Source organism: Heterodontus francisci, chromosome 37 (genome assembly GCF_036365525.1).
Source record: "Heterodontus francisci isolate sHetFra1 chromosome 37, sHetFra1.hap1, whole genome shotgun sequence".
NCBI classification, from domain to species: domain Eukaryota; kingdom Metazoa; phylum Chordata; class Chondrichthyes; order Heterodontiformes; family Heterodontidae; genus Heterodontus; species Heterodontus francisci.
The window spans coordinates 28487143-28499547 of NC_090407.1; the positions used below are offsets into that span (position 1 = coordinate 28487143).

Here is a 12405-nt window from a genome sequence, read left to right on the forward strand (position 1 = left end):
GGTCAAAATCCTGGAACTCCCTTCCTAACAGCACAATAAATGCTGGCATAGCCAGTGACGCCCACATCCCATGAATGAATAAAAAAAAAATCAAAGGAATTCATTGTTCTTCATGCGAATAAATACAGCAGCCAATTTGAACACAACCAAGTCTCACAAATGGAAAAATGAGATGAGTGTCCAGTTAATCTGTTCTTGATGATATTGGTTGAAGAGGGAATATTGGCCAGGGCACTCAGAACATTTCCTGCTTTTTGTTGATTAGTGCCACAGGAACTTGTATTCCCACAAAACAAATAGCCAGAGGCTCAAATTTAATGTTTCATCAAAACATGGCACCTCCAGCAATGCAGCACTCCATCAGTAATGCAGTCAAATCTCAGATTGGATTGTTTCAAATCCTGGGGCTTAAACACAAGCTTTTAACTCAAACAACAGTACTACCAGACTGAAGCAGTGTAAAACTGGGGAGATAATTCAATCAGATAAATGAGGATCAGACTAAATGCACTCTGTCAAATGTAAATCATAAACTAGATTACAAAGGTCATATACAATTTGTCGTGGATAACTGAAAGTTCTTTTTTACGAAATAATTTCAACTTTTCAAAATTTTGAAACATGCAACATAAATAACACAGCAAAGTGGGAATTTAGTGTTAAAAATCGAATCATTAAATAATTTGAAATAATTGACTTCAAATTAAGGGTAGATTAATCTGATGTTGGATGGACAGCCACAGAAAGAATGCTTACATAGACATGTGGATGTATTATATTGGTCTTGCTGATGGGACTCCCAACCTGCAGAGAGAAGGTATATTTGCTGAGTTAAACTGTTAAGTATTAAAGCTGATAACTGGTTTTACAACAATGGCCGGAATAACGAACAGAAAACATGAAATGTTCTATGTAAATTGTGGCACACAAGCAACATCTGCAAGCAAAATTGTGAGGGTAATTTTGGCCTAACCTGGACAGCCGGAAACTGTTGGGATCAGAATGACTGTCCATTTTACTTCGCATTGAAGTCAATGGGTAGCTGATCTCATCCTGTCAGTTACCTGTCAGGCAAGTGAGATTAAAAAATTTCCCCATGATACAGTTCGGTCCAAATCTTCAGGGGATTTCACTATGGGAAGGGAAAAGGGACTCATTGAGCACCACAGCTCAATCCAAATTTGCCCTTATCCAATGTGCAGATACACACTTTCCATCTAGTCACTGTATCCTCATTAGCCCAAGGACCCTTCCTGGTCAGTGTGTCTCAGTACCAGACAAGTCTGTGCATTTAACAACTGCAACATTGGAGAAGTCTGATATTTTTGCATATGATAATTATTTACCTTGTCTTACATACATTTAAAAGACAAATGATTGTTTGTAAAACTGTTTTCTAAAGCTGTTGCTGCTTCAAAGTCTCAGAATATCAAGCCACTGTTCAAAAATATAGTTTCTCAGAATTATATAGGTTTTGACAAATGGAATGCTAACAGTACATCATACGCACCATGGAGGACTGGTTATTTCCATCAGGTGCTGCACACCGGAAGAAGATGCCAACTTTATCCACAGACACTGGGCTCACTTGTTCCCACCCATTCACCCGCACCAAAAGCTGGTGAATCTTCAACTCATGAGTATGTCTGTCAGTACAAAAGCAAGAATGTATAATTGCTGTGTCTTATGCAGAGTTATGACCACACAGGGATTTTACATAAAAATGCCACCAAGACTGGTACTGCATAAACGTGGTCACTGATAATTACTGAGATAGAAAAAGACTGTAGAGTACTATGTTACTGTATTTCACTCACCTGTGCCTTAGTTTTTCCCTGGCTTCAAATTCGAAAGGCACTTCTTCGCCTGGGAGCACCTCGCGCCATTGGCTGACATTGTGCATGTCATCAAGTTCTGCAGCAGATCCTTCGTGTATGTACCCAGGGCGCTCACTATGAGAAAGTGCCACTCTACAATGGAAAGCAGCAGCAACACATACATCACCCAATGGATTATATCACTCTCACTCAAACCCAACCTGCATGCTCCATCCGTTCAATTAAATCATAATGCGCTTCCAAATCTCTGAGAACTTTAAATTCAGCACCCTGAAAAACTGAAAGAAACCTAATTTGTGGGAGGAGATCAGGACACCAACTGAGCCAACTACTTGATGACTAATTAAGTGAATGAGGCTTGGTTGCGTATCTGCATCAAATTTACCACATAATGGGACATCAGCCTTTTCTGTCACTGCCTCTTTATATACGAGGCTTGCGTATGTATTTTCAGTCTCTGCATCAAACTTAGCACTTAATAGATCATCATGGGCAAGAGGCTCCCTTGGGCGATGGTGGAAGGAGTTAACGTTGATTCATTCAAGTGCAAATTATATAAATCTTTTTCAGAAAATAATATTTTGGGATACAGTATATGACTAATTTGAATCATGACATGGATTAAGTGCAACATACTTGAGAGGAACAGGTGACTTTGGAACCATGGTTCTCAAAGCTATCGACCACTGGGGGTTTCCTCACGTCATGTGTGGTTCTGTTGAAGACTAACTGATAATGGTTGATTGCTATGATTAGTTAATAACTCCATTGTCGTTGGATCACGTGAGTCCCAGGACGGTCAAAGGAAAACTAGATGAACCATGTTTTTTTTGTCAAGAAATTCCGATGTGTTCATTGGGACTGCAGATACATCGACAGCTCAAATTTACATAGCAGGTGTGTAATGTAACCTAAAACATCTGGATGGGGTGGGAAGGAGAGAAGAATGAACACTGGAAAGGAATGAGAAACAAGCAAGGCACAGTCAAAGTGGTACACTTTAACAAGGTTTTTAAAGGTGGGAAGAGATATAACAGGCAGGTGGGTACTTGGAAAGTGTGTTTCAAATTACAGGGTGATAATGTTTGAAGGTTGTGTCATGATGCTGAAACATAAGGTGAAGGGGGAAAGGGGAAGACAAAACACTGTACAGTTGGCAGCAGTCAAATGCCAATAATAAATCTGTGTTGATCAGCATATTTTGCACCCTCCATACTTTTTCCAATAGCAGCAAATCCCAACTAACATTAAGCAAAATCACCATGAAAGTTATTTCTATTGCTGCACCGATGCTCCAAGTAAAGCATTTGGTTTTGAAATAGGGAGATATCAATGGTGTTTTGGAGTTGATTCACTTGGCCTGAAATCATCTGAATGTGCGAACCAAAGCCCAATTGTCCGATATTAAAAAGGAATATTTTTCTTTCTTCCCCAATGACTCAATAGCCTGCTCATTTCTATCCAGGGATATGTAGACACTTCTTTGTTAAACCCAATGATAAATACAGATTCTGGATTTACACCATGAAATGGCAAGAAAAGCAAAACCACAACATTATGGGTTACGCGCTCAAACATATCACAGAACATCTACACCTTAACCAATATGGGAAAAGGAGTTAATGAAATGTTGTACAAAAGAGATATCACACCTAGTTGGAGTGGTGGTGAGTGTGGCAAACCACATGGTGCAGCCAGTGTGGTTCCTGAGGGCATATGGCACGAATGGCTGCCGTCGCTTTGGTATCTTCCCCTCTGCTGTAAGAGAAGGCAAATGAGTTAGAATGGAAGCCGAAGACTGCTAGAAAATTTCCAGTTGTATACTTGATTTGCCTTTTTGAAAATTCTGTTAAAACATAAACCTGGAAATTATGCTTAGTTATATCTTACAAACGCTGAACACACTCGTAGGAAGGAATTTTGGACAGTATTCTAACAAGGATACCAATCTATTCAAAATTAATGGGCTAATATCTATTAAAATAGCAGACATAATTATTCTAAAGTAGCTAACATTGCTCAGTGGAATTTCTTGGCTACAATTTGACATTACTTCAAAATTCTAACAGTTAAACGTTCTTAATAAAATTAGGACAGAAAGAAAGATTAGACCAAGTTGCCCACCTTCAGCTGTAGATTGAGTTACGAACACTTACCTCAAGCAGACCTGTACCCTGCATAAATAATCATATATAGCCTCAAAAAGGCTTTATGGTTAGTCCAACATAAAAAGCACTCATCTCCAGAAGGTAGAACCAGCATGATGGAGAAACAGGCTTTTCGAATATAGGAACCTTGTGTATTATGGAAAGCAATTTGCATTTTGTTAAATCTTCAGAAGTTGCTTGGTGCAGCTTCTAAAAGCACCTCATTCTGGAACAGAGTTGTCCAACATAAGGCCCGTCAATCCTGTGTGATTGATAGTGGGCTGCTGGTGTCTTGGTTTTGATTGACAGCAGGATCTCTGAGACTGGCCAACAGCTATTGGAGGAGGAGTGCAGCTTGGCTTTGATTGATGGCTCTCCTATTAAAATGTACGTCAGGCAGAGGAGATAGGCGGGGCCTGCATCTGACAGACAGTGATGCTTGCCTGTGATCGGCCACTGTCTGTGACTGACAGCGGGTTGCCTGGGTGGGGGTAAGCGGTGATTGGAGGTTCGCAGCACAGGCACGCTGGGATTGGCCGCCCTTGCCGCTGCGGGGGAGGGGGGGGGGGGTGGGAGAAGGGGTGGACCCGGAGAGAGATGGACCCAGAGAGGGGAGAGAAAAGATCAAGATCTCTCCTGACAGGTGAACATCTATCCGTATACTCCGCATCATTACATCAAGTGTGCAGGCAGACATTAACTACTTATGCAAACAAAAACAATGCAAGGTATCTGACTAAATCCGTGTTCAACCTAGTGATGAGAAAGTAAGTTAATAAATTAGTCTTCTCATTTAAAGCTTGTTCACAAAAATACACATTTTTCATTGTTTTAATTAACAGTAAGAAAACGTTACAAAGCCTTTATCTTTCCAAAATTTGCTCACCAGTCCCCTATGTAGGACAAAATTTTAATGTGGCCCCTCATGCGAAAAGGTTGGACACCTCTGTTCTAGAAGAATGATCAATCTGAGGTGAAGGCAGAAAATGCTGAAAATACTCAGGAGGTCTGGCAGCATCGGTGGAGAAAGTGATGGAACTTTAACTCTTGTTTGTCTCTCCACAGTTGCTGCCAGACCTGCTGAGTATTTCCAGCATTTATTGTATTAATTTCAGAATTCTGGCATACTGTTTTGTTTCGGTATCAGAGGTGAAGAAATGTTTTGAAAGATTGGCCTGCGGCGAGCATTCCATCCAGTTAACGATGGGCAACATGTATATCAATCATCGGAAAGTTGTACTTAAGATAACCCAGCATCAATTCTTACCTAATCCCAAGTTTAGCTTTTCAAAGAGTGGCAGGTGTCCACCAAACTTTGCTCACTTATTCCTCCCAAGCTGCAAACACAGTGGCCTATACATTTTCTTTGTCACTCTGTAGAACTCAAAATTCATCGTTCAATCTTCTACTCTAACTCATATTATCCCACAAGTTCAGCACTGTAGTACGCCCTCAATCTTCCCTTCTTCCTCTGACCTAGGCATTTAAAACCTAATTGTGTCAACCTGCTTGCTAATTTGTCTTCTGTTTTCTCCTATTCTTTTCAACTTAGATGGTACTTCACACATTCATCTTTAGTCCTTCATCTAGGTTTCTCAATTTAAAATGTGTTTAGTTACCAAATAAAATTCTGAATGGCTTGTTCCGGAGATCAACAATATTTTGCACTATGTAATACAGACTGGGTCTCAAGCTGCAGCTGGCATCCCTTTTATTCATTTATCAGTATCAGCTTCCAACATTAAACACTTTGGCTTAGTACCACTTGGCTGCAGCAAATAAACGATAAGCAGGAAGACATTATTTCAAAAAATTGTTGGGATCAAGCCATAGCGAGTTTATCACAGAGAGGTCATGGGACTACTGCGGGAAAAGAAAAAAATCCAAAAATGGAAAGATTCAGGGCTGCTGACATCTAAAATGTCAGAATTGAGGCAAACTTATAAACAGCTGGATTATTAGTACAGAAATAAAATGAACTTAGTAAAATACAATTCAACTTGAAAACGTCTAATGATACGATTAAGTACTCATCCCCTTGAACCAGATTAATGTTCTCAACAGTGCCCTGGTGACGATGAGTGACTGGTGCTGTAGATCAGTGAAAGAATTCTGATACCAATGCATGGTTGCTGCACTCCCTGGCACGCATAAAAAATTTCATGAGCAGGCTTTATGCAAACCACACAGACTGTGCTTGTGTATATAAATGTAGAGCGAGCACACTTTAGTTTCTATTACAGTATGTTGGCAAGCCTGTTGTTAACTTCAAACGCGCGACTTCTGCAAAGTTTTTTCCAGCAATTTTAATTCTGAGACCCAGCTCCCACAATAGATTCAGCACTGCTGGCATGAGCACTGGATTGGTAATCAGTCATCTATTACAGCCAAATAATCAAGTGATGAAAGGTGACACTGTGTTGGTCTTTAGCATTCTGAAATCGGGAAACCCCTGACACAGACATTACCTGATCCCTTCAACTTGTAAAGATTTATAATTTAGATTTTTACGAGTGGGAAAAAGAAATGCAAAGCTTGAATATAAATTAAAAATATCAGAACATAATAAGTATTATTTCAAGTTATCATCCTTAGGTACAGCGCGTAAATCTCATAAGTCAGTGTGCTCTACACAGAACCTCGCATGACAGGACGGCTCAGACAAACATATCTGATTCGTGACCTTTCCAACTTTCTTGTTACCAATTTTAATAACCAGAAAATTAGGAAGGCTGCGAATTGGGCATGCTGACCTCCAGGCCCGACTGGCCTGTTGAGTGAGGCTCTGCACCAGGAGCATTAACATGAAAATCTACCCGTAGATTTCAACCTTTTGATCAGTATATTTGAATATTTACCTAGAAAATGGTTTGATCCTTAAGAAGCACAACATAAAGAGAGAAAGAATAATATTGTACAGGAACAATGAACAGAGAAGCAAAGTATTTATTTTATGCTCATCTACAGAATGATAAAAATTTCTTGAAATATCTATGATCTGTCTGACAATCCTGGTCTTGTCAACTGAAATCCAAGCTGCTAAAACGCAAACCTGGTGTCTGAGATGAAATGTGTAAATTACCACTGAGAGCTGTAGATTTATTTTTAAACTGATACATGAACCTGCTACTCTTAATTGTGATGTTTCTCAAATCATAATCAGTGCAGCATCTTAACAAGCAGATTTTCAGAAAGCAAAGCGGGGAGAACTGAATATATATCTTTTTATACTGTGAGCATCCTGTTAGTTGACTGAAAAAAGCACTAGCAGCAAACTGAACTACTCTTATTTCAGTTAACGAGTACAAACTCAGTCATAGTTTGTCATATTAAGCAGCCTCACACAAGACTTGGTCTGATGCTGATGCAACTGAGAAGTTAAAGCAATTTCTAGAATTGGGACAATTTAAAAAAAAATTGGTAAGGATTTTCTGGATTGGCACGTTAACACATGCAACAGACTCAAGAGAACAAACAGATGACTTTCAAAACTGCATACTTAATTAACAATTACAGTGGGACAGTTTTTTCCACTTTGGTAAATACAGCAGAGGTTTTAAATATATAAATGGGAATTAACCTAACAATCCAAATTTTTCCATCTGTCAAATCATTGTTACACTCACCGCAATTCAGAATATCATGGTTAAGTCCACTGCATACGGTCAAGTCTCACTGAATACCAAAAACATTTCACATATGTTTGGCCCAGGGTCAGAATATCAAAGCCCTGGTAATAATATTGTAATAAATAAATTATGAGAATAGGATCAGTCTGCCATAGTAATTTGATCAAATAGCTGCTTAGGTACACTTATCCTGTGTTTCTAACACTCTTTTACAGTTTAGTCCTAGGGTTTAATGCCAATTTCTGATATTACCAAACGTTTGACAATATTTAGAAATTAAACGAAATGCCAAATAATGGTCAGTGTGAACCTGGCCCTGCAGATCACTGATTAGTCCAAGGACCAAATTGGTGCTTAAGCTGACTTACAATTTGAGTAGTGCTTCAGTTGACATAGATAACTGGTTGGAAAGTAAATGCATTGGACTCCATATTAAAGGATGGGTGAGCTCAGCAGTGGGCAAAGACCCGGCAAGGCAGGGACGCGGAGTCCCTGACTATTTTAACGGCAGGGCCTCATTTAGATAATTCTTCACTGACTCCCGCCTAACAGCGGCCTGACTGACTGCCTGCTTAGCAGGCAGGAGTAGGAATTTACCAGTAGGAGGCCGTAGCCAGAGACCCATGGCAACGGTTCCCGTCAGACCGCGGAAAGAGGGCTTTGCAAGATATCCTGATTTTCAGAAGACTTGCTGTGTGGAGTGGAATAGTGTTGGAGGTGACCATGACTGCAGAGGTCCAAGGACTCCTTGAAGGGGCCTGGGCAGAACACCCCCGTTCCTCCTGGCACACAAGGAGCTTTAAAAGGAACAGATCTTTAACACTTACCTTGGCCAATTGGTACCTTCTACCCTGGATCTGCTACTGGGCAGCTGACAGCGCAGCACTCCCCGCCATTCAGCTAATTCTACATCATGGCACCCATGATGTAATCATGAGACTTTTGAATGTTAACTAGGTCCATGCGTGTTTTTTGCTGGTGCCTTGTCGATGGCTGATTTGGAACGAGGGGGTAGAACTTATAAATTTCAACCTCTCCCACCCAACATTCTGACTGGCCAAGTTGGGGAAATGGTGGCGGGGTGGGGTGTAAAATCAACACCACTATTTGGGCACAAATTGTAAATCCCAATTTTGATGATTTTCTTTCACTCACCAGCTAAGACTGTATGCAAAGCAAGGTACTGATGTGAAAGGTTGCTAGCCATAGAGTAGCAGTAGGTCTGCAGCTAGCACAGCCACTTCTTCATTGCTAATTGAAGTAGAGAAGCAAATAGCCCCATGAAGCAAAATAGTAAATAGAGAGCCATAATAACAAAATGCTTGAACACAAAATAGAAAAACGAAGGGGCATTATATCCTGCAGTCTGATTAGCATTAAAATGGAAACCATATGTAATGAAATATTAAAAGATATCAACAGATTTCTTTTTGTTGGTATGTCGCACTACAACTTATCTGATAAAAGACAGTGGACGTTTTCTTCATTTCTTCCCATTCCCTGGTACATTACCTCTGGCAAATATCTGCTGCTCTAGGTTTGTCAGACTGGCAGTGCTTCTAGTTCTAAGATAGGCAAGAGGGCTGCCTGATAGAGAAAGAGAGGTTGAGTTAGAAAGAAAAAAACGTTTAACTCATCCAGGCAAAGTGATAAACAGAAAAGGACTTTGTTCTGACTTACATCGAGGAACGTAACAATAGATGAAGATGGGTTTAATGAATAGGAAGGTGTTATTATTTCCAATCTTACCCCTATATGGTCAATATCTATTAACGGTATTTTGGTAGTCACTTTAATTTGCTTACTCCTAACTAGACAAAGCCTGGATCCTATGCATTATCGAATCTGTACTACTCCCATTGATAGCTAACAGTGATGTAAATCAAGTGACAATGCAGTCTTTTTCTTCCTTGTTGCTGTTAATTACTTTTAAGACGCTTAAGATGAGGGCCTGACAAGTAAGGAGAAAGTTGTATCGCCCAGTTGTTTAGCGGGGAGGAAAGGCTTACAGCCCATCCTGCTGTTTGAACTAGTTAAGTCCGATATCAGGAAGAAGAAAAACTCGCATGACAGAGGTTTGACTCCTATATAGCAAAGCGTTGTCTGTGGCTTAAATCCTATACATGAATGACAATTTTATTTAATTGTGTCCTTTTGGTTTAGTTTGTCTCGCTTTGAACTTCAAATGGGACTGCAGATAAATCATCCCTGGCTTGCATCAGCTTTTCAGTGTTGCCTTGCTCAGCAGGCAGTTCACGGAGTAAAGTTGAGGTAGAAATGCTCAAACATACTAATTTATATAAATACTTTACATTGGAGATATCCAAATTAAAGTAACTGTATTACTTCAGAAATCAACAGGAGTTTGGAAATTTTTATTTGTTTCATAACAAATTCAGAAATTTAGTTATAGTTAGGTGCTTGATGGCCGGCACGGACACAATGGGCCTGTTTCGGTGTTGTATAACTCTATGAACTATTGGCTCTTAATACAGAACTAGAAAGAAAAATGTAAATCAAGTCAAAAACTGTAATAACAGAATGACTTGTTGGTATACCATTAGAACAACTCACGTTATACTCTCAGTCACTGCTGAGAACAACACACTGACCTTACCAGGGGAGGTACAAATCCCAATAGCTCACGTTTGTGTGCATATCTATAAACCTGTTCTCAGCTAATTGCTTTGGATGCAGTGGCTAACTCTGGACTGTAAATAGGACTGAAAAGAAATGACAGTTAAAAAGACAGCACTCCATACGAATATTAATGACAATGCAAGAGTTTCATCTATTACCCCAAACCCGCAAAATGGCACCTTTCATAAGAATGGTTACTTTTTAAGTTCCAATAATGTAGTGTCTTACACAACAGGATGGCTCTACCCCAGCAGGCAAAACAGAAAAAGATTGCTTCACTACCTAACAAGCCTGACATCTTTTATCAGGTCACAGAGTTGCCCAGCAGCTGTAAAGGAAAAACCTACATGTCAGAGCCACATGTTCACAGATCAACTATTGTTGGCAAGATGTCCAATAATGAGAAAGGAAGAAAAACTTGTATTTTTACAGTTCCTTTTCATATTTCTGAGAAGCAGCTGAAAGCACTTCACATAGAATGAATTGCTTCGAAGTCCACCAATTGTTGCTTTCTGAGCAAATCCAGCAGCCATTTTGTACATAGCAATGAGGCAAAAGACAACTTGGCCTTTTTTTTGGTGATGTTAGTGAAAGGAAGAATATTGATGAGGACACTGGGAGAACCCCTGCTCCTTTTCTAAAATTGTGTCTTAGGACCATCAGGTATGCACAGTCGGATGGGAAAAACTCTGGAGCAGGCCGCCTGACCAGGTGGACCCGATCCCTGAATCTGGGGGCAGTGTCGATTCTGGACCCTGGGTCTTTGTATGGGTGGGGGTTGCTTGGGGCGACAGATCCTCCTGGCCTACAAGGGGCGGTGTAAAGGCACTCAACTTAAGGAGCTACCCTTCCGCTGCCGGGTTTTCTGAGGCCTGGGAAACCTGGCAGGCTGCAATTAAACCGGTAAAACAGGTTAAACCAGAGGCTGCTGGCCTCATTAAAATATTTAAATTGCTAAACTGCATCCTGGGAGACTGTAAGTTGCCTACTCCTTGTTTTGCCTTAGTTAAAGCTGGAAGCGGGTGGGTTGGGGCCAGGTTTCACATTTCTGACCTGACCTCAACCCCAAGGTGTTAAAATATAGCCCTGTAGCTCCAGATATGACAGGATTCACTTTTCACAGCTCCATTTACACGGTCTGGCCTACACTTGACTCTGGTCTCACATTATATGGGTGACCCTTAATGACTTTAGGACAACTATGGATAACTATTATATGCTGCCGAATCAACCAAGCAGAATCTTTTTTAAAAAGTGAGTCGTTTTTTTGACTAATCCTACTGTCAGTCTCCCCAAAGGTGTAAAGCCATGAATCAAGAGACTGACGATTGATTATGATGCAGGCAAGTCAAAGGAGAACTAGGTGTGCAGTACACTTATGTAACATAAAGCAACTAAGGCTTCAACTGACTGAATAAGGCTATTAACGCGAATGAAATTTAAGGTCAAAGCTAAGTTAAGATCTATGGTGTTTGAGATTGATTTGCGGAGATAAGGGTGTGAGGGTACAGTTAACGGAATAATGGAATAAACAGTGAAGGGCAGGTGAAGATGATTTCAAAACGTACAACAAAGAAACAGCAACATTTCGATGTAAACAGCAATTTCAACAGTTTTATGACCACTTGAATCCAGCCAACTTAACTCCAGTAGTTATCAAAGCATTTACCAATCAAATTCTAAATAATTTAACAAAAGTTATCACCATATTACAAACTATGTTAAAGTGTGCATCTGCTCCATATTAAAGAGTTGACAATTTTGATTTTCATTTAACTTCAATATTGAATAAATGTTGAAATGTTCGAAACCACTTCTATTACAATTGAAGAAAGGAAATCTTGAATGTAATGCACTCTCCTTTTTATGCAAGAAAATAAATCTTACTCTAATCTCTAAAACAAAAAAGTGCATGTCATCACTGGCACATAGACCACCATGTAGGCTACGCTGGTGATGCCAATTACAGGGACTGACCTCCATACGGCTCCCAGGTGGGGCAGCATAACTTCAAAGCAGCCCGAGGGCCATTCTGGGAAACCATTCTACAGGCTGGGAATGTATAAGTTATTAAAATATCAAAGAAAATGAGAAAAAGTTATTTTCTGCTGTAAAAAGTTCACTTTGAAGAATTCCTCTTCCTAAACTTTT

At 40.0% G+C, this 12405-nt stretch overlaps 1 protein-coding gene across 1 annotated transcript in view; it reads right to left on the reverse strand.

The window, feature by feature from the left end:
- The window catches only part of vps13d (vacuolar protein sorting 13 homolog D), a 292361-nt gene that overhangs the window by 122417 nt on the left and 157539 nt on the right, over positions 1-12405 (reverse strand). The window contains 4 exon segments of the mRNA XM_068017446.1: positions 757-804; positions 1511-1646; positions 1818-1970; positions 3491-3596. Of these exon segments, the coding sequence (XP_067873547.1) occupies positions 757-804; positions 1511-1646; positions 1818-1970; positions 3491-3596 (443 nt within the window).